Genomic DNA, 23,686 nt, shown 5'->3' with positions numbered 1-23,686 from the left:
CACTCCAACCCCTTTGGACGTTGCTATCAATCCTTATAGCTCAAATTCTCTCCAAAATCCCACCACTAGTAGCGTGGAGCAACGGCGGTAACTTGGTCAAAACTATAAAGTCAAGTTGGTAGAATTCCAAGTTCAGTTATCTGAATTACCAGATATGAAGAGACCAGTGGTACTCTGTAAAACTACCCTGGAGAAGTATTGACTAAAGCCAACCTTACAAGGTACTTGCCGGTTATTGGAAACACATCCAAAAAGTGAGGTTAGGAGAATCCTAATAAAAATAACAAAACCTGATGATAAAATAATACTTTACAAACAAAATTATGAAAACCAAACTAGACCTACCCCCCCCCCCCTCTCCAACACCACTAATGTGCAAATATATAAGTCTAATACATCCTGTCTAAGTCCGATGAATTGTATCATCCATCGCTCGTTTTTGAAGCTATGAAACCGGTTTTCTAAGATGTAACTTATGCGTAATTCTTGAATATTTTTCCAATAAACAGCCAGTACCCCTTAGAACTTAGCTTCTCCAATCTTTCCAGAGGCATACAGTGCGTCAGCGAATAGCCTCTAATCTGAGAAACGAAACTCGTCTGACCCGCTCTTCTGCCACGCTCGTAGGCCCTACTAAGCATATTCTCTGGCTTCCCTTGGCGGCCTCCTGGTGAGCCTCCCTGAGGCCAGCAGAGGAGCATATTTGGAAGTCTATGGTCTGCCATGTGGAGGATATTCTTAAAGTACCGCCATCTTCCTTGTCTCATAACTGAGGCAATGTCTGATTAGCCGGTGCAGGTACAAATTTCTGTGTTGCTGACACTGTCTTTCCATTTTATCATTAGGATCCGGCGAAGGCAAATTATTCTCAAAGATAGTAAGGCGTTTCACCTGTTCCGCAGTTAAGTTTAGGCATTCCATAGAGTAACTTAGAACAAACGAATCATTAATCTGGAAAGGTCTAATTTTAACTTCTGCTTGAGCCTTGTCTTCTGCTACCCGTTGAATACCATTACGTGATCGGCTCGGCGTTACAATCCCTCTCCAAGTTAATGTATAGTCTACAACAAAGCTGTTTTTAACTATTAAATCTTAGACGATTTGTCAAACAGTTAATCAGAACATGCAGCACGACCTCACGGCAGTCTCTGTTCCCTAGTAACCTTACACTTTCCTCTCCTATTATCTATACTCTGGATGTTGTTTTTATTATATTATTCCTTGCTTTATCCTATTTAAAAATTTTTTTTACACTTACATTTGAACTACAGTTATTTCTTATGATACTCACAAAACGCTTATATTTACTCAGACTTCATATATTGATAAAAATACTTCAACAGGAATGTGTTATATTTTTCTTCCTAGGTGACATCTCAGAATAAACACTATTTTAGGCCATTAAGCCATTTAAATGGAATTTCAACTTGTTATTGTACCATAAGATAAGAACGATGGATCTCACTCTCCATATTTTCCAACATTGGTAATTTAGCTTTCTGTGATACATTTGCGACTCCTCTTCAAAGCAAAACAAAAGTAGTTCAAAGCCGGAAAGTAGATCCCAAACACCCCACCCCCCCCGTTCTTGTGTATCCAGATTGTGTATTAGCACTTTAAGGTTTGGATAATTTTGCAGATACTTTATCTTAGAAAGCTAGATGATCCACTAAACAATAAAAAAAAACAAAAAAAAAAAAACGAATTACCTGACCAGTGGCGTAGATTCATGAAAATGTAGAGTGAGTGGAGGAGGGGAGTGTAATTTTTGAAATTTATCGAGTGACGGAGGCCGTCAAACCCCTCCAATGACGCCACTACATGTCGCTTCCTTGATTCAACGGATTAAAGAATTGAACTTTAATAAGAGCCTTCACAAGGAAAAAAATATAGAGAGGACCTGCCATTACAAAGAAGGAATACAAAGGCGGGCCTCTTTCTTCAAATTATGAATTATTAAGTCTGTTTGGAAGTCCAAATCTATTCTATTTGTAAATAAACATATTAATAAACATTTCAATCTTTGAAGGCTTAGGCTTTGTCCAAATGAGTATGAAAGACTTTTTTGTACATACGAGGGGGACAAATTCGAAAATACACAACACCATAAATATATAAAACACATTAGAGAAGTGAAAACATTTGGACATTTATTAGGAATCAATTCCAAAAGGAGCCCCTGCGAACTTTTACTGTTGATCAAAGTAAAAAAAAAAATGTTAATTGATTGAATGTTAATACAATAGCTTCATTTCTTAGTATCAGACATTGTAAAGTTCAACAAACGCATGAAAAAATGAAAATAAATAAAAAAAAGGCCAAAACGAACACTTCAACGTCGGTAAAATGAAGCATATGAAAACTCCTAAGTTCTATCAATAGCTACTTAGCATAGATCAGAACTTCTGCAATAATTGCAAATTGTCTTCTACAGCCGGTTGATCAAAACAAACAAATATTTCATTTTACTTATCAGGGAAATACAAAGGGGAAACAGAAGTTCAAGCAAGGACCCTTAATATAATAAAAATTATTCAATATATACTCCAATAACTAATATTTTATGCCAGATTTGCAGACATACAAACGGTAAAGGAAAGTTCAAGCGAGGATACCCAACTGAGATTTTTTTAAAATTCATTCGCCAATATCTTATATTGTGTGTAAGATTTACATGCTTTTTTCGAAACTGTGTCCTCTCCAAGATGAAATTTTGAGTACGTGCCTGGTCTTACTAATGTATTGTTTATAAATGAAAAAAAAAAAAAACAACTAAAATATCAGTATAAAAAGAAAAATATATTCAACAAAATTAAAAAAGATATTACCCTAGGTGAGCTTCCTTAAATAATAATAATAATAATAATAATAAAAACAGCAGACACAAAAAATTTTGTTCAAAGTAATTTAAACATTTGTATCAATTAACTGGCGGCGTTACACTGAAAACTAAATGCTAATGCTGTAGATTAACATTCATAAAGAATATAAATTAAAATAACAGATATTATAAATATAGTAAAAATCTAAATAAATAAGAGATACTAAAAAACAAAACCAAAAACCAACAAGTATTGTCTAGTAACATCGATTATTATGATTCAATTGGCCCGAATAATTTGGTTATTAAGAAATTCTGCTACATACAAATTTGATTATCCAGTCTCAGAAAGTTCAAGTAAAGCCTAATTGGAAAAAAAGATTGGACTACACAGTGGAATCGCTCCAAGAGTCCGACATATTTACTTAATTTCCGCTAAGAGACATACACACACGGAGGTCTTGGGGTCAAGATCCCCTCCCCTACAAAAAATCCTGAATTTTTCAAAAATTTTTGGCGCTTCTTCTTGAAACTATCAACTTCTTTTTATTATTCCAGCCCCCTTCTCGACAAAAATCCTGATTTCCCGTCTGTCTCGATACCATCCCGAATCATTGTCCCATCTCTACCTACTATTAACTCAAGACCTTAGTAGCGGCTATGGAAAAAGATTATTGCTATAATACGGCTCTTGCATGTAATTTGGCCGTAGTATCCATACTATAACTACCTTAATAGTAGCTAGTACAAAAGGATTTTGGCTACAGTACGGGTATTACATATGATTTGACCGTAATTTACCGCTCACGGACCTTAATGGTAGCTACTACGAGACATTTTTGCTACAGTACAGATATTACAGCTATTTCGGAAATAACTTCTGAGACTACACAAGCTAATCATGACAAAACAAAAAACAAAGAAGAGAGAAATGAAGCTAATAACAGCCATAGAAAAACATAAATTGTAATGGAAACATTTCGGTCAAGACCTCTGCTTGACCATCCTTAGTGCAAGATAATAATAAAAAATTCCGATAAAAATCCAAACGATAATAAAAAAACCAAACCTTACACACAAAAACTAAAATAAGAAGACTCTCTCCAAGCAACGGTGAAAGGGTAACTAAATAAAGAAAAATACTGAATGGCAATTCAATCTTTCAATTTTTGTAGAGCATTCATAAACGTCAGTCGGTTCCAAGGTAAGATATTATTAGAGGTTATTATTATTAGGTTACAAAATACGATTTTGATGATTAATATAAAAGCGATCAGAATTAATAAATTCATTATAAATGTGGCTTAGACAAGTTTCTCCAGTGTCTCTTTTGAGTAGAACTAGTGAATAGGTTTGACACTATTGAGTGTCAAGCCTATTTTTATTAACTTTTCTTACTTGAGAAGGTAGCAGCATCTTCTTTCAGCAATCGAAGCTCGTTGCGGAGGCGCGTCATAGTTTCGGCTATAACAGTTTTCTCATTATCATATTTTGATTTGAGGTTACCAAGGGCCACTTCAGCTGTCTGTTTGTTAGCTTTAAGGACGGAACGCAGTGTTGCAATTTGCTCACGTTTGGCAGTCAACAAGGATTTCAGCTTCACAACTTGCTCTTGCAATTCTGCTAATTCTGATTCTTGGGAGTCTAGATTAAAATAAGTAAAATAAGTTTCTTGAATACTCTAATAAGAAGCTAATTAGAAACTAAGATGAGTTAATCATGAAAAAACCCAACTACTCTTCCTTATACCCAAAGTATTTCTAATTGAGAAGATTCCCATAAAAGAAGGTATCTCTAGCTTTCTCCCCTTTCTCTTATATATACATTCTCAAAACAAAAACAGAAAAAACTCAACAACCCTTCCTTATACCTAAAGATATATTGAAACAAAAACCAAGCCGCTCTTTCATATGTTCAAAGAAATCCTAATTAAGAAGAGGTTCCTATAAAAAAATACCCTTCCTTTTGCCCCAAAAAATCATAACTAAGAATAGATTTTAATAAAAAACAAAAACATCAATATTATGGCGAACGGGATGAGAAAAAGGGGGACCTATTTCCCTTCGATATTTATTTGTGACTTGACAACTTTTCCACGCGTTTCAGATAACATCTATTGACAAAAACCCAACCGTTTATAACATCATATAAGCAGATATTTTGTTTCAAGTATAAGAATCCTGAATAATTGTAATACAATAACGGTTGTCGTCTTGTGTACATCGTTCCTTCAAGTGTTATCCTAAGAAACAATTAGAGGCAGTTCTTTTAGCATTCCAAGGAACTGAAGTTGCTGGTGTGTAATTTTATATAGGTCTGAGTAGTACAATTTCAACCATCTTTAGCCGAATCTATGGAATATTTACTTGAATATATACCATTATTCAATTCAATAGATTAAATCAGGACCATTCTTATGGCAGGGATGTACATAGGTGTTAGAAGGGGGAGGAAAGTAATATGGAAAACACGGGTTCTGGACCATATCATTAATGCATTCAATTTACAACATTTTCAGTCCATTTTACATTATTCTAAGATCAAATATAGCACATTTTCTATCCCTATATTCAACATGAAAACAGGCCCTTGCAAAACAAATTTTGTCTCATTTTTATTCTTTTTCGCAATGGAAACACTGGTTCTAGACCCCACCTAGATCACCCTATCAATTTACCCCCTTTTCAAATGAATTTACACCATTTTAAATTAAATTTTTCGGACTACTTCTGGACCAGTCATTTAAATTTTTTATTTAGACCGCTCATTGAAATTTATAGACCACTCTTCAAATCGATTAAACTTTTGAATCAATCAAAGCTTCATAGGAAAGTAAAGAAAAGACTTAAAGGAAATTGAAACTTCATAGGAAGGAGTAAAGAATAAAGCTTTCTTTGAACAAGTTAGGATTGTGAAGTCTAACACCTTCCCTAGAATCAGGCCACCCCTAACACCTTTCCTTCACCTAGGATCACGTTAGATCTCTTCCAAATATTTATATTTTTTTTTTTAATCTGCTGAAATGCACAATTTAAAGAAGCCTATTCGCTTTAAAAAGTGCTGGCAATAATTTTGTTTCAGTGATAAATACTGAATGAATATATTGTTATCAGATTCAGATTCAGCCAAAATCAGATTTTGGCTGAATCTCTGGAATATTTACCTGAATATATATTATTGTTAAATTAAACAGATTAAAGTCAGGACCGTAATTATGGCAGGGATGTACATAGGTGTTAGAAGGGGGGGGGCTCAGGCCCCTTCCAGGAAATCCTAAATTTTCGTGAATTTCCGGGAGCTTCCTACTCAATCTATAAAATATCCCACGCCCTAAACATAGATGTACTAAAAATACACGCAGCCACCTTAAGAAATCCTAATTAAGAAGATTCCGGTGAAAAAATTAGAATAGGTGGACAAAAAGTGTGTTTGGGGGGGGGGGGAGGGCTTCATATCAAATTTTAATTGGTGAATAATACTATCCTCTTTTTTATGATTACGAAATATATCGTAAATTTCTATCATGCTTAGAAAAGAAAATAGAAGGCAACATTAACAACAAAGAACGTACACATGCTTAGGTAGACTGAAGCAGTACGACAAGAACGAACGAAGAAACAAACAATAAATTAACAACAAAAAGAAAAATAAATACCAAAAATTAAAAATTACTAACAATAAGAATAATTCAATAATAAATAAGAAAAATAAATTACCATCATTGGCGGGCTGGTTCAATCTTCCATTGGCTGAAGACAAGCACACTTCCACTATTTTCTTCAAATTTTTTACAAGCTCTTTCATTGCTGTAACATCATTGACAGAAATCTCCTCACTGATGACAGCTGTCGTAGAGCGCAGTCGTGACACTAACTTCTCAAACTTGGATGGCTCTCGTTTTGTCAGAGATTCATCTTGTGTCGGCAGAGATTCTGGTTCCGATGAAAGACTAGTCAAGCTTGCATCAACAGCTGGTCCTTGGCCAGCCGCAGGCTGACCAGCTAAGGCATTGCAAACATGGTGATAGAAAGTGGTCAACTCTGTAGTCAGCTCGTTGATGTCTGCATTGTATGTGGTAATTGAAGCTCTTGTGTCACCTAGTAACTCAGACAGGGTTGCCACGTCAGCTTGTAAGTCAGCTGCTTTTAATTCGGACTCAACAAGCTAAAAGACAAATAGTGAATTTACTAAGCATGCTTTTTCTTCTTTAGAATTTCGACTTAGTTAAGATACCTATGATTCAAAAAAATATTATAAAAAAAAACTATTTTTCAGTCTTTTCCTCCCTCATGTCTTGTACGTACAGAATTTTTGTTTAATTCTATTCATAATATAAAGAACTTCATCATCAGCACGTCCACATTCATCTTGGTGATTTTTTTTTTCTATTTTTAACTAAGCATCTATTCAGCTTTACAAGAATATACCACTTAAACTCTGTGGTAATTCAAAAGGCATTATGTTGCACAGAACCTGTGGCAGAACAGGGAATGGGCCTTTGATCTTCCATATGGGTCATCTGGTATGATTCCAGCTGCCAGTTTTGTTACCTGTCCCAGTAAAAAAGACCCAGGGTATCTAAGATCCAGTAAAAGCAAATTTAACATCAAACAATTTATTTCTTGCTATTTTCAGGAATAGAAAACAGTAATAAAGAATTCAAAAAAAAAAAAAAAAAAATCAAAAACTTCCCAGCAAGGCTGTATCCATGATTTTTGTTCGGGGATGGAAAGGGGCACTGGCAACTCTGGTATATTTTGTGCCCGGGGCAAAATCTTGATTACCCCACCCCATTTCCCAAAAAATTTTCAGATCAAATTAAAAAATTTGGAAGGAACCAAAATCTTTAGTCATTTAAATCTTGTCTTTTACTTTACTTATATAGGAAAAACAAAACTTTCGGATCCATTTTGCATATACTACCAACTGCACCCTCTACTTTATTTTAATAAATAGGAAATTCCGAAAGATACAAATGACAATAAATGTTGGATTTTATTTGGAATTTTACGCCATTAAAGTTTCTGATCCCGGTGCAAGTACCCCCTCTGTCCCCCCTAACTTGTTTATATTACTTTTTTATTTTCTTTCGAATCGGACAAAATTTTCAGGGGGCGGGGGGGGGTTCAAACTCATTACACCCCCTGGATACAGCCTTGTATCTCAGCACCTTGAGACCAAAGGTTGAGAACCAAACTTCCAGAATCCTGTTATTTTTACATCTATACAAGGGGTGGTCACACCAAACCATACTTAATAGAAAATAGTGTCCTAGCTATGCCTTTCGACTGCCAGCCCAAACACAATCCAACCTCTACAGGTGACATGAGGGAGAGAGGATGTCCCTAAACTTGTTCTTCTTAGGGTATCTATCCGAAAGGATCATCAAATTAAGGCCCATTTGCAGGGGAAATAAATATTAAACGTTAGTCGTACCTTAGAGAATCATGTGGATAACTTTATTTAAGGTTGAAATGTTCCTAAAATAAAACACAACATCGAGAAAAGAAGATAAAAATAATAAGAGAAAAATCAGATGCTTTCAAGCCTCTGACGAGTGACAAACCGAGCAAAATATTAAACGATTCGTTAGACAGTCGCGAGCTTAAGAATTTAGGTAATGGATCGAGATTTAAATAAATTAGATAAAATATGTTTAGATTTAGAACACTGTTACGTCAATAGATACAATAAGTTTTCAGAGCACTTCAGCAGGTACTAAATGACCTTATCCAATTCATATGATTCACGGATATTAGTGAAAAGATATTAGTCAAGTATTTGTATATAATAGCCTAATAAGAAGATTTTTAGCCTATTAAATGACAGAGAACCTGCCATAATCTTCGCCTAAATAACCGGGCAAGAGTAAAGAAAAACGTAAAACATAATTTTAGAAATGCTAGCAAAACGACCATTACAGAAACATCGAAACGACAATTAGAGAAACATCGAAACGACAGTTAGAGAAAAACAGTAATTTTGCGACCGTAGCTTTGATGAAACTAAAGGCACTTCACACAAAGATTAGTGTAGGTGTTGGCAGGACTTCTGAGCCTACTAATAATAGTAGACTAATTTGATTTTCAATTTAGGAATTCAAAAAAAAAAGAAAAAAAAATATCTAGTACAAATGTCACAGATGGTGGTAATTTTACACTTGGTTAAAAATCTGGGTCATACATGGGGTTATACTGAATCATGTGTCTGTATTGATGATTTACTTGAACCGTCACCTACAGGTTATTTGACCTTACAACAGAGGTTATGTCTCCAATTCTTTTTTTTATTGTTTGAATTGATGAAAATGAAGATATATGATTGTCTAAATAGAGGAAAACTGGGCCCCATACCAAACAATGAAACTTAGAACCGGAACACATTTTGGACAGAATGGTGTACTGCTTGCCTGTAGCATTAAGTTTAAGACATTAATTAATTATTTATTACTAAGTTAATTGTTAAATTAGCATTAACACTAAACTAATTCCTGAAATAGCAATTCAGATTTTTGGAATTAGTAATGTTTTATTTTATATTACAAATCTTTCAATTTTGATTCTGCTAATCCTTTATAATGGGAAAACAAAGAATATATGCCAATACAAGTAGTTGATTACTGAAAAAGAGTTAGCAGGAGTTCTTGATGATGAGTTACCCACCCCAACCGGGGAATTCCAGTGACGAGAGAACATTCTCTGCAGTAGAGCAGATTTCTGTATGGAAAATTATCTTGGTAGAAATACTATAATACGGAAACGCTATTTGGCTATTGTTTGAAAGTGAAAACAATACTTTAAATAAAAGATACTTTTTACAGTAGTAATGAATGTAAGTGTCAGTTAAAGCTAAATTTTACAAATTTCTTTGAAAAGGCTTGAAATGTACTGCAAATGAGAGGAAACGAGTCAGAATACAAACTGTACTAACATAGCGGTGAACGCTCTTTTTCTGTCCACTCTAAACAGAGTGGAATTCTTGAGCGAAGGAGTTTGACGAGAGAAAACAAATAATGATAAAGGTCAAAATAGTCCAACAATATGAAAATAGATAAAAATTGTTAGAAAATACTACAAAAATCTTCCGATATTGATGGGTGCAAGTCCCCTTCTGGCACAGAAACTTATCTGGACTCATAATAAACCTATGAACAACACTATTAAAACGAAGCAGATTCTTTGAAGAACGTTAAAGTATTATTACTTAATTAAGAAATTTTTTGGCTATAGAAATTCTATAAAAATAATTTATAAAATTATTTGCTGATAGTGTAAATAATTATTACTGATAATAATATTATTATTATTACTGCCTGTAATATTAATTGGTAAAATGTTAATTGTTTATTATTAAGATAAATTACTGCCAGCATTAAGACTAACTTATTACTGATTAACGTAGAGTACTCTGATAAACAGATTGTTAAATTAGATATATTTCAATAATATAGAATATGACAATTTTATTAATATTATTAGAGTTCCAACATTAGGTATCGGTGTTAGAAAACTAAAGCTAAACTCTAATAAAAATCCTGATCACTATAAAATATAAAATTAATTATTTTTGGTTAGAAACCCAGATCGTACAATATAACATTAAATATATACTACTAATAATAACAAGCTAAACACATATCTCCACCGTCCCGATCTATTCAGAGCCAGCATTTTAAACCCTCTCAAGAAGCTCCGATTTGTTTCACATCTTTCATCCCGACCTCCTCCACCCCATTCAGGGACGACCTGCTTTTCGTTTGACCCTAGATAGTTGGTCAACAAGGACGATCTTTGGCAATCTTTCATCCTTCATTACATTGAACATTAAGCAGATTCATACCTTTCTTTTAACATTGTTGAATTCATCTTGGATTTGAGAATCAACAGAAAGGTCAGAGGCATTCAGTGCAGCTTTCATTGCTTTGATTTCAAGTTGAGCCTGATGAGCCTCTTTCGAGGATAGCGCCAGCTTTTGTCGATACTTGTCTAAAAGACTTTCAAGCTTCAATGGATCTGTTCCCTTGTCATTATCCTAAGATGAAAACAAATGTGACCAATAAATAAAATTATAATAAAACTATCTATGAACAGTCATGTTATTACATGTATGTTAATATTACATTAACTTTCCATTAATTTAGGACTTATAACTACAGATTATTTATATTTTATGCTCGATAATCCTCGCCAGGTAAACAAATATATAAATAACATAAATAAAAATAAACAAAATAAAAATAGATAAATTAAGATTCATAAAATCAACAAAATTCAATATTTAACAAGAGCTAAGAGCTAATGTGGCACTTGTGACGAGGTTGGAAGAGCCAAGAGCTCATATGGCATGAGCTCTGGCAAAATTCTAAGAATCAATACATTAATTTAAAAGGAAAATCAGAGGCTTAATGCCGGTCGGGATTTAAAATAAGAGCTCTGAGACAAGAGGTCCTTCTAAATATCAAAATTCATCAAGATCCGATCAATCAATCATAATTTAAAAATACGACATTTTTTCTAATATTTCCTCTCCCATCAGGCCCCCCAGATGGTCAAATCGGGGGAAACGACTTTAGCAAGTCAATTTGTGCAGGTCCCTGACACACCTACCAATTTGCATCGTCCTAGCACGTCCAGAAGTACCGAACTCGCCAAAGCACTGGACCCCCCTCTTAACTCCCCCAAAGAGAGTGGATCCAGTCCGGTTACTTCAATCATGTATCTACGTCATTTGCTTATTCTACCACCAAGTTTCATCCCGATCTCTCCACTCCAAGCTTTTTCCAAGATTTCCGGTTTCCCTCTCCAACTCCCCCCCCCCAATGTCACCAGATCTGGTCGGGATTTAAAATAGGAGCTCTGAGACATGAGTTCCTTCTAAATATCAAATTTAAAAATACCTCACGAACGGTCACCCGTTCTTAAGTTAGAAATACCCCAATTTTTCTAATTTTTCCGAATTAACACCCCCTTTAACTCCCCAAAAGTGAGTGGATTCAGTCCGGTTATGTCAATCAAGTATCTAGGACTTGTACTTATTCTTTCCACCTAGTTTCATCCAGATTTCTCCACTCTACAAAGTGCCGTAAAAATCGAGATAAAACTACCTATAAACACCTTATATGAAGGTTTATATTGCATTAATTTCACAATAGTTTAAGACTTACGAATTATAAATTCGGATTATTAGATTTTATACTCGATGATCCACGTCAGTGGAACAATTTAAAATTTGGATTTCTATACAGGAACCAAAATGTCTCAAACAGCCGTTTCAGCGAGTATTTGACGTAGGAACCTCTTTTAAGACTTGAATATCTAGCAAGATATAGTACATTATTGCAACATCTTTAAAACAAAGACATATGTTTGAGACAACTATCTAAATGATTTTCGCTCCTCAAAACATGCATCTCTAGTCATTCTATTAAATGTAAAAACAAGCATAAAAACCAAATATAAAAACCGAATACACTCTATATGTCTGCATATATAGCGCTAATTACTCACATACGTTACACTTACGAATATTTTGGAACATTCAAATTGCCTACTAATCGATCATCATCAACGGACAATTATAATTTAGTACTCTATACAGAGACTGAGATCAATCGAGTATTTTCAGTACGCATTTGAAGTTATTTTGAGGCTTCGATATATAGTAAGATTTACACATCTTCACAAAAGCTTGGAACCGGTAAGATGTCTCTTAAGACGATTATTTCAAAATGTTTGTCATTATTCTAAATAGGGAAGAAAAAAAACGGCTAACAAAAATAAAAAAAAGCAGCATATAAAAGTAGAAAATAAGTATATACACATTACATAAATGGATGTTAAACATTATGGATCAAAAACATTAGAGCTTACTATGGTTACAACCGGTGTTTCAGAAACACCATAGATCTGTGACATTGCTGCTAGATGTCCTTCTAATTTCGCTAGATGAACCAATCGACCAGTCATGTCTCCTCTATCTTGTGTTAACAAGTCTGTTGTCTCCTTGAGATGCTGAGCCAAGTTAGCTCGTTCAGCTTCAACCTAATAACAGAAATGTAAAAATATGGTTGTTTTAAGCCAAAAACTATATAGATATTACTCTGCATTCCCGTACTCTGGGTTTTGTGGATGTTTGCGATACGGAAGATTTTCAGAAAAAATTTAGGAGTAGACGAATTCATTGAAATTTTTCAACCCAGTAAAGAGTAAAGTCTACCTTTTAAGCATTATATATTTACAAATTAGTTTAATCTGTGAGGTAACGAAAACTCTGCGTGAATAAAAATCCGAAAGAGTATCTGTAACTGGGCATATTCCAGATGCACGCTACGATTCCATAACAAAAGCTTCTTGAAGTAAGAAAAAAAATAGCCTATACTAATTTGGACATAGTATTGAAAGTCGCATAGCACCCCCTCCCCAAGAGAAATCAATTTCTAGGAGTTTTAACTTAATCCCTCGCAACGAGACGAACAGGACACGCTCTCTTATGACGATCTGAAACTCACCAGACCCTTTATTTCAAAAGCACTCCGGAAGAAGGTTGGTTCTAGTAACTCGTGTAATTTCAGGTAATTGGATAGGTGTTACGGACACTTACATATTATCTTAAGTAAGATGAAAGATTTTCAAAGTTGCTTGTTTGTATTTTCAGGACATTTTAATTTATATTGGCTTTATATTATTGAACAAAAAATGATCATCAAGCGTACAATTGAGATATTCGCAGACATCATTCGATAACTATGATTCAGCTTGATCCATCTATTGAGTCGAGTCACATTTCTGGAATTCTCATTGAAATTACAAAACTGAATCGAGATTCATGCCACAATACCTACTGCCTGATCTGCCAGAGCAAAAAGAAACTAATCAGTGGTGGGGACACTCGTATTTACTTCCCTCATCTTATCCATACACCATTACCAAACATTCACTATCGAAAAGAATAGGGCTGTGGCCAATGAAAAAAATGACAATAATGTGACGAAATAAGAGGGCAAAATCAGAACTATACAGAGGGGAACCCCTTCTCGTATATTGCTCCAGATTGTGAATCACACTGGAGTCATTTAAATTTAAAATCCTGGTAATAAATACAACAAGTATACTGTATGAATATAATATAGTGGTTTAAATAGGCGGTTTTGAATGTAATACACAAATCATTTGCTTAAATTTTTTTATTACGGCCACGGTGTTCGAGCATATTCAAAAGTGGAGTTTTGGGTTAGTGGAGTCAACTTCAAATGTAGTCAAAATAGCTTCGAAAAATTATCTTGAACTCAATTGGCAGGCAATTTTTAACACATGCGCAATAAACGCACTTGAAGCTGCCAGGCGGAGTCAGACGTTACCTGACGCTAGCAGATACTTTATTCCACTGGCTCAAAAGCACCTGTTTTCGCCACCTTTCAGGCATCCTAAAAATACTGTTGCATTTTTATATTCTCAATCCACCCAAATTTTTAGCATAAGGCCTTCTTTATCGACTTTCTCTGGCCCTTCATGATATTGTTCTACCCAACCCTTTACAATATCATTCTATATTAATGTGTTTCAGCCATTGGCGGTCTTTTTCAGCAATATTCGTTGTAATAGGCATAAAATGTGATTTATTTCTTATAATCTCAACCTTTCCCAATCTCTTTCGGCTCCTGGGGGCCTTTCTTCTATGGTGAGCTTCTTCGGCCATAATCTGTGACTTTCATGTGACGTTCATTATTCTTAATGCTTCTATTTTCTAAATAATATTAGCACGTTTTATTTTTTATAATCTCAGCCTACCCTAGCCTTTGGAATTTGCCTCTAAGATAGCTTCTTTCGGCCTTTGGTGGCCTTTTTTTTGCCATAATTTATGGTTCACTATATCCTGTCCATTGATATTTTAACGTGGAGTCTTTTTTCCACTTGGAGGCCTTATTCGGCCCTAATCTATTGAACACGGCTTAACCTAAATTCTCAAGGATTATTCTAGACCATGAGTACAGTAATGCAAATATCTGACTGAAGAAAAACATGAAAAAAAGTCCACTAAACACGTGTTAACACGTTGATACACGAATAGAAACTATAGAAACTAAAAGAAACTAAAGCCGTTGCAATTACAGTCTTTCTCTTGGGATGCTCTGTTTAAGTCAAAACATCGCAAACGATATTCTTCTGAAAAACTTTAAGAGCGTCCATGGCTTCCTCATAAATTAGGCTAGAAACATGACTTGCGCCACCACGGCGGGGTAATGGCACACTCGCTGACTAAGTTAATTTATGACTGCAGTCTGTCATCATATATGGGACTTTTCTAGTTTCTAATCTTTGGGAATGAGCCAAATCTGTGGCTACATCTTTACACTATCATCCTGTTCTAACCATCCTATCAGATTATCCTCATCCTATTTTTTTACACATCTGTAATGGGTAAGTTATCGGAACAAGGACCCTTCTTGACTACTAAGGTCTTTGCGTCAGCCCTACAGTGTGTTGCTACAGCAAGTTCGATCTCTAGATCCCATATAAGCTAAGGCCAAACCCACTGCGCCCGTACAGGACAAATACATACCTGTTCAAGCTGTTTCTCCAGATTTCGGATTTCATTTTGATGTATTTCAGAAAACAGATCTCCAACATGTTTCTGTGGATCTCCATTTGCATCAGCACTTTGAGATTTGAGGATATCTGCTTCTATTCGCTTCAAAGCTGAGCTATCATCTTCACCTTCACTGCCAAGATCGCTTCCATCGCCAAAACCTGTCAAGAAAATTATGAGGTTCATATTACACAAACGTTCAAAAATATTTGGGCGATTTTTGACTCCTCCCACGTGTTTCAGCGACCTTGCACCTCCTTCGGCCTTAATAATTTGTATTATTTTGTATAATCCCCCATCATTTTACTGTATGATGACCCCTCCAAAAAAATACAAGAACTGATATGAAACACCTGACAGTGACAAACCTATTTGCACCTAGTGCACCAGTGGCAAATCTTATAAACGACTGCCTATAACGTAACAGCATAATAAGGCCAAACAAATATATTTTACCATTCCTTATTTAGTATAGGCTATATGTAGCTACTCCTACTCCTGAGTATTTAGCTACTTCTACATATGGATCCCCTCAGTGACTCCTGCGTGGTCCAGCCTAAGCATGGTTAGTTTTTTCTTGGCGTTCCAGACAAAAAAGACGTCAAAGATTATAAATATTTTTATGCTAATAGGCTTAGGACATGTACCAGGATTACTTCTACCCAGTAGGAGGAGTACTATTCCCGTCTCCACAGGCATCCCGTGAATCTAGAATGAGTCGTTAGTGAGAGAAAACTTGACACTTTGCTAAATTTAGTGGCTTTTTTCATTTTATGGCAAAAAAAATTTGTGGAACACTACAATTTTTCAATTTCACAAACGTAAGTGAAAAGTGCATACTACATATTCGGTGCATGACAGTTCTAGAGTTAGCTAGGCTCTCGGTTTGGGCTCAGCTCATTCGAGTTTTTTTTTTTTTTTTTTTTTTTTTTTAGCTTAGTCCAGCCATTAGTAAAATTCATTATCAAAGCTTAGCTGTATAGAAAAAAAAGTGTAAGGAAGCACATTTTCCTGTGTCCTGTGATGACGCTTTATGGGATTGATCTCTGCTTGATAATACGGGACCCAGAGTTCGATCTCAGCTGCAGCAACCAATTGCAAAGTCCGGAATTTTCAGGAAAAGGAATATTCGAAAGCATCTCCATAATAATTCAAACAAGAAGAACATTCTTCCTGTGGCGGCGTAGTGGGATTGATCTATGCGCTGCAATAGCGAATTCAGGGTTCGACCCAAGCAGAAGCAGCCCACTACAGGGCTTTCAGCAATCTATATATATAAAAATAAGTTGTCTGTGTGTCGAGTGACGTCATGTTTATCGACTGACGAAATTACAGACCGGGACATCGGGACACAAATGACGACCGGGACACCGGGACATAGGGAATATAAATGACGACCGGGACACTCAAAGAGAAAGCGACCGGGACACAAGGAATGTTCGATTAGCAATCACCATCAACAAAGCACCAGGACACAAATGACGACCGGGACACAGGGAATATAAATGACGACCAGGACATAAGTAAAAAAAAAACTAAAAAAACAAAACAAAGGTAAAAACTACAAAAAAAAAACTAAAAAGAAAAAAATAAAACTAATAAAAAAACTAAAAAAGCTAAAAAAAACTAAAAAAAGAAAAAGAAAAAAAAACTGAAAAATAAAGGAGAAAAACAAAACTAAAAAAATAAAAATTAAAAAACTAAAAAGGTAAAAACTACAAAAAAACTAAAAAGAAATAAGAAAAAAAACTAAAAAAACTAAAAAAAAGTAAAAACCAAAAAAAAAACTAAAAAGAAAAAAAGATGAAAAACCCACAAATTTATTTCATCATATACCAATTCAAAAACGAATGTATATACAGACCGGGACACAGGGAATATAAATGACGACCGGGACACAGGGACACAACTACAACGGGGACGCCGGGGGGCACAGGGGATATATAAATGACGACGAGGACACAGGGAATGTTCGATTAGCAATCACCATCAACAAAGCTCAAGGGCAATCATTAGAATCATGAGGTATAACTAAAAAAACTAAAAAAAAAGGTAAAAAACTAAAAACTAAAAAAAAAGACCAATTCAAAAACGAATGTATATACAGACCGGGACACCGGGACACAAATGACGACCGGGACACAAGGAATATAAATGACGACCGGGACACTTAAAGAGAAATTACAGACTGGGACACCGGGACACAAATGACGACCGGGACACAGGGAATATAAATGACGACCGGGACACAGGGACACAACTACAACGGGGACGCCGGGGGGCACAGGGGGATATATAAATGACGACGGCGACACAGGGAATGGTCGATTAGCAATCACCATCAACAAAGCTCAAGGGTAATCATTAGAATCGAGTTTCTCGAGAAGGATGATCGTGAATATGTGTTTGTTCGCTTCTTTGTTTTTTTCCATGGGGTAATCGTTTCAAACCAGAAGTACTAGAAAATCAGAAGACCGTTTATTGAAACAGAGAAAAAATTTATAGTGCTCTTTGTAAGCAGCAAAAGACATCGAATCAATGCTAAGAGGCATTTTCTGCCATTTTTAGACGTAAGACAATTAAAACGTATGCACGTTTTAATCGAAAGTATTTGACTTATTTTTAGACGTATGCACATTAAAGTGAACAGAAAAGTATTTGGTACTTATTGCAAATGACATCTGGGGTAGTTATGTCTAGTGTATAAGCTGCGTTCTTAACGCAACCTTTGTCTAAATTACAGTACTAGATTTATTGGCAAAAACTAGAAAAGTATGTAGTCTTAAGCTTTGTATGTATTCTTAAGCTAATTCTTAAGCTGTATGTAGTCTTAAGCTAAGTATGTAGTCTTAAGCTCGGATGTAGTCTTTAAAAGAAGACTGCAAATATTGCAGTCTTCATAAATTTAGAGACACTGCCATCCAAAATCAATTGCATTATTAGATTTTATTATAATATATATGTATTATAACAAATATACATATTATTGTATAAATATAGCATTAATAATAACAATCAAATCCAAGATTTTACAATTAATATTCAACAATTATTTGACTCAAATAAGAACTGATCATCAAAAAATGTTTTACTCTGTAATTCATTTATGTATTTTCTCTTTAATTTTAAGTTACATTAAAAAAAATCCTATTATTATTATTATTTTTACCTTATTATTATTATTTTAAATTAAAAGTGTTAAAAATGATTTATTATACTAAAGAGATGCAGAATATAACTGATATTTAAATGTAATCCAATTACCTTTTAATGTATAAGCCAAATTGTTTAAATTGAACATAGATTCACTTGTTAATCTGGCATCAAGGTCTTTTTTTAGTAGATACTTTGCTTCTCTTTCGACCTGTAACATAAAGATTAATCTTATAGTCAAACATTAAAAACAAGGAGAACAATAGGGAAATCTTTTCATAAGACAGTCGTATTCCAATTTGAATGAATATTTTGTCCCAATGTCCAAGGACCATCCTCGGCAAGACATATAAATATAAAATATATAATATAATATATAATAAATATATAATATATAAATATATAAAAGAAAAAAGACTTAAAACAACATACGACCAATAAAACTAAAATGGATTTTTTTTTAAACAGTCCCAGCATCCTTACTTCAGCGAAGTTCAACCAGGACTGATAAAAAAAGTGAAGTGAAACAAGGCAATTCATTGAAATGAAAGAAAAATAATTAAAACACGTCTTTATTGCTAATCTTGCCTTTTTGGCAGCTAACCTCAAAGGTCTTTTTGTAACTGGTTCTGCGTTAATGTCTACTTTTTTTTTTTTTTGTAAGATCGTTTTTAATCAAATTTATGTAGGGAGCATTTAGTGAATATTCACCCTAAATCCCTTTTTAAGGAAATATTGTTATTAATCTTAAATCTGATTTCAATTGCTTTTCTAATTACTAATAATAATAATCGCCGTTACTAATAATGGCGGATTCTTCAAAAAGTATTTTGTGGCTATGATATGGAGTTTAACCAAGGTCATAAAGACCTTGCAATCTATTCCTGTTGCTGATACTTCTATTAAATGATAATTTTTATTTATTTCATTTTCTAATAATTGATTAGATACTACTCCCTCAATATTTGTATACATGGAAACAATTTCAAAACTGCTTATAATTATTTTTTCGCAGATACTTACGTTTTTGAGTTTTTCGACTAAATATATCGAACTACGTATGTGTGATTTTTGAGAATAAAGCAAGGTTTGAAGGCTGTACATAGCCATTTTCCAATATTGGTGGCGGGGGCTTTCGTACAAGCTACGATGGGCCTTAAGGGAATGCCTTGCTTATGTAATTTTGGTAGACCATTAAATTTTGGACAAAAGCTACCACAGGGGAAAAATTTATTGTATAATCATGTGGTAATTTTACCATTTTCTTTTAGATTTTTTAAATTTATTTATAATATTGTTACCAAACTGATCAGTATGATCGTGGGTAATAGTTGTACATGTAGTATTGTCATTTAGATGTGAATAAAAAAAATGTGTCGTAATCTGTCGTATCCATGACAAAAAGAAAATTGCTTTTATCTACTTTAGCTATGATAATGGGCGGGTCTTCGCGGAGATTAAATAAAAATAAACAAGTTTTTTTTTAAACTGAAAGTAAGGAGCGACATTAAAACTTAAAACGAATAGAAATTATTCCGTATGTGAAAGAGGTTGTGCCCTCCTCAATGTCCCGCTCTTTACGCTAAAGTTTGACTCTTTGTCACAACTCTACTTTTTAAAACAATAAAGATAAAAAAAACTTGTTTTTTTGTTTAATTACTGAGCGTTTTTCAGTCAATGCATGTTTTGAGTTTGGCTCACCGCAACAAGTGACCAATATTTTGTAAACCATACTTGGGTAATATCTGTGATTCGTCAAAGACTTCCACTTAGTAATTCTAAAGCTTTGTTTGAACCAGGCCAAATGTCTTGTGTGTTGTTTGTCCAAAAGGTAATAAAGTCGATGCAATTTCAGTAAAGAGCCATATATTTTACTTTGCAATCTTTCCCCACACAAACTATGATACGAAGTTTTATACACAAATGCTTTACCGGTACCGCCTGGTCCATCTTAGATGTAATATGTGCTGCTTCTTTAATTTCAGGCTAATCAGGCTAGCAAGTCATAATCAAAAATAAATCTGATGGTCCTAGACAATGAGCAATAGCTACGGCATCTTCGAAATGTTAAGCATGGTAGTGTGCTGATCAGGTGGATGATGACAGCAGTAATGTTTTTTCGCCAAAACTACAATCTGTTCCGAAGCTTAGTCGTTGATAAGTCACGCAACCCATACGTAGTTGCCGGCAATGATTGTTTTCTGGTTGAGTTTTACGCAATACGTGCGATCGTCTTCCATCGAAATGAAAAGCAATAAAACATATTCGACACAGGGTTACAGCAGGGTGTTACAGCTTGCAGATAAAGGCTTTTGACGTATTCAGGTCGAAAAGCGATACAATATCTCGTTAATTCCAATCATGTTAGATGCTAACAACTTGAATAAGGTGTTTGAAGTGGAATATCAACCGTCCATCCTTACGCTCTATGTGAATAAAACATTGGATAGGTAAAGGGCTCCACATGATGGTCGGTATTTTTTAAACTGACAACATTTTTACCACATTTTTTCACAACCATTTCTTTGACGGAAAACTATGATCAGTATTAAGAGAAAGAACAGTGCATACTTCATTACATGCAGGAGGATTGACCGTATATAATCCACACCATCTGGAACAGTGAAAACGAGCAGCCCGTTCGGAGGTTGTTGTTCCACAAAAGCAGCACACTGACTTACATCCTCCTCCTCGAAATATTCCGGCAGATCCATTAAATTACGAGAGAAGGTTAATACATCTCTTAAAACAAGAGATGGCTTCGCTGAATCTTTGCCAGAAAGAACCACACTGCATGGTTCCAAACTCAATATTTCGAATTTCACTGGAGGGGGGGGGGGTACATGCAACTCGTATGCAGGTATGGTTTTGCAGTATTTAATTTAATACATTAAAATTAAAACACGTAAAAATACTTCATTTTATATGGAATGGAGTTCTCTGCTTAGGGACAAAAACCACCACCATGTGACTGTATGTCTTGTTTTCAGAAAACAATGAGAGAAAATGTCCCTATGGTGCAATCGGATTTCTTTTATCGCTCAAAAAAGACATTAAAACAGATGATTTTCCATCAAAACATCCCCCCCATCCACCTTCACAAAACTTCTTCTGAGAACTAATTCAATAAAAAAAAAACGAAAAAAAAAAACTAGAAGATACATCACAATTTGTTCAGCTTTTTTGGCCTTGGATACATTGGCGTAGATGCCTTAGGCATAAATACATAAAAAAAAAGGCACTTGAACTATTCAGAAGAGTTTTAGGTAAAATTTTTACGTTATTTAAGACTTTAACCTAGAAAGCATTTGATTAATTCTCAACTGGGTCCGATCACAAGACTATTCCCTCAAAATAAACATTAATATGAAATAACACAGGCAATGTGATAGACTTCACATTGATAGAGGAGAAAATAGAGGGAACAAGAAAAAAAGGGAGTGAGAAAAAAAGAGAGAAAGAAAGAAGAGAACTACCTGAAGTGCACCAAGAGCCTCTTCCATTTGACGTTCAGCTAAAATCCGAAGATGTTCCACCTCTTTCAGGTGCTGCTGTAGTAATTCCACTTCTTCATTAAGACGACGGATTTCATGCTTGGCGCTTTCGAAATCAACCTAGATTTATAAGCGAAATTATAACATTCTGCATAGGATCAGATTGCATATTAACCGAATTTACAAAAAAATACAGATTGCATATTAACCGAATTTACAAAAAAGTACCGTCAACAAGGCAGCGATAAGATTTTTATGAAAAAAAATCACTAGAACCTCAACAGGTAAAAACATTTTTGGGGACATATTATACAAAGGACCTCCCCACTTAAGATTATGCCACGGACCTCTCTGAATATACTAATTATTAGGCTTAAATTTTATTTTTTCATATCTTAACCCTCCCCCCACCCGCACAGAAATCCTGACACCCCTCCCCCATAGTGTTAAACTTGTATGCACTTATAATTGTGGAGAAAATACAACCTCCACATCTGTGATAGACCATCAGACGAGACGACTTCGGTCAATCAAAGTGTAAATTGAACATAGGGTAGATACACGTTCATCAGCCAATAAACTTTTGTTTTTCTTGTATTTCAATTCTTTGAGATGAGTAACCGCAAGCCCCTTTTGAACAGCATAGAAATCAGCTACAAAACACAAGTTCTCAGTTCCTCCATTGGTTCGAGTTCCAGCCTGATTTGCAGATCCTTTTCGAGGCTCTTTTAGACGAGCTAAATACTCTGATGTTCACCACACATTGTCAATGCCTTTCTTTCTAATCTCAATTAAATAAAAATCTGTGGACACTCAAACGACTACCGTTAACCACACAGTTTCTCGCTTATCCCCCCCCATGATTATAGCTTGCAGATTGATTTGAATCTGTGGATTAAAAGCCAAAGATTTTTGGAAAAAAGCCAATGAGATAGTTACTGAACTTAGCTCTCAAAATGTCCTGAATGTTTTAACAAAATTCCTTAATCTGTTCCTGGAATACTGATAATACACTCTTTTGACAGCGTATTGTTATATTATTATTGTACATAGTGTGTTCTCATTCGTTTATTATCCCCCTAGACAGTATCTGAAAGTTTTATCTTAATACTCTTAGTCTTAGTAATAATGAATAGTAGAAGTGTTGATAGTAGTATGCACGAAACCCCTTTTAAACAGTTCAACATCGCCCTCAACATGGCCAGAGAGTTTCATCATGATACTCTAAGTCGTTTCTGGGTTATTGCAAATACGCCTGTGCCCTGAAAGTTTCAGATTGATATTCTAGGCTCTTCCTGAAATATTGATTATAAGCCCTTTTAACAACCTCATGACATAGTGTATTTCCCCATTAAAAACCCTAGCTGTAGTAGTACTAGGAGTAGCAGTTCTAGCAGTATGCAAATATTGCCTTTTGGTTAGTTGAACATCCCCCAAAACATGCCCTGTAGGTTTGAACTGAATACTCTTAAGCCGTTCCCATGATATTACTGACAAGTCCTTTTGGAAACCTGCCGGCACATAGTTTGTTTTGATCCTGTTTAACTTCCCAATCAATAATACTTGAAATTTTTATCTTAATGCCCTTAGCCTTATTAGTTGTGGTGGAAAATGTAGTATTAGTAAAATCAGT

The 23,686-nt window shown here is 34.8% G+C and overlaps 1 protein-coding gene across 1 annotated transcript in view; it reads right to left on the bottom strand.

Annotated features, from left to right (window-relative positions):
* The window catches only part of LOC136026589 (protein bicaudal D-like), a 71,440-nt gene that overhangs the window by 4,736 nt on the left and 43,018 nt on the right, over positions 1–23,686 (bottom strand). The window contains exons 5-11 of the mRNA XM_065703300.1: positions 22,036–22,173; positions 18,671–18,770; positions 15,380–15,567; positions 12,691–12,861; positions 10,661–10,852; positions 6,538–6,985; positions 4,220–4,465 (exon numbers count right to left, since the gene is read on the bottom strand). Coding sequence (XP_065559372.1) covers positions 4,220–4,465; positions 6,538–6,985; positions 10,661–10,852; positions 12,691–12,861; positions 15,380–15,567; positions 18,671–18,770; positions 22,036–22,173 — 1,483 coding nt within the window. The remainder of the gene's footprint in view (positions 1–4,219; positions 4,466–6,537; positions 6,986–10,660; positions 10,853–12,690; positions 12,862–15,379; positions 15,568–18,670; positions 18,771–22,035; positions 22,174–23,686) is intronic.

The sequence above is a fragment of the Artemia franciscana genome, chromosome 4, assembly GCF_032884065.1.
Source record: "Artemia franciscana chromosome 4, ASM3288406v1, whole genome shotgun sequence".
Classification (NCBI taxonomy): domain Eukaryota; kingdom Metazoa; phylum Arthropoda; class Branchiopoda; order Anostraca; family Artemiidae; genus Artemia; species Artemia franciscana.
Note: the sequence above shows the minus strand (reverse complement) of the source record. Positions and strands in the feature narration are given on the sequence as shown.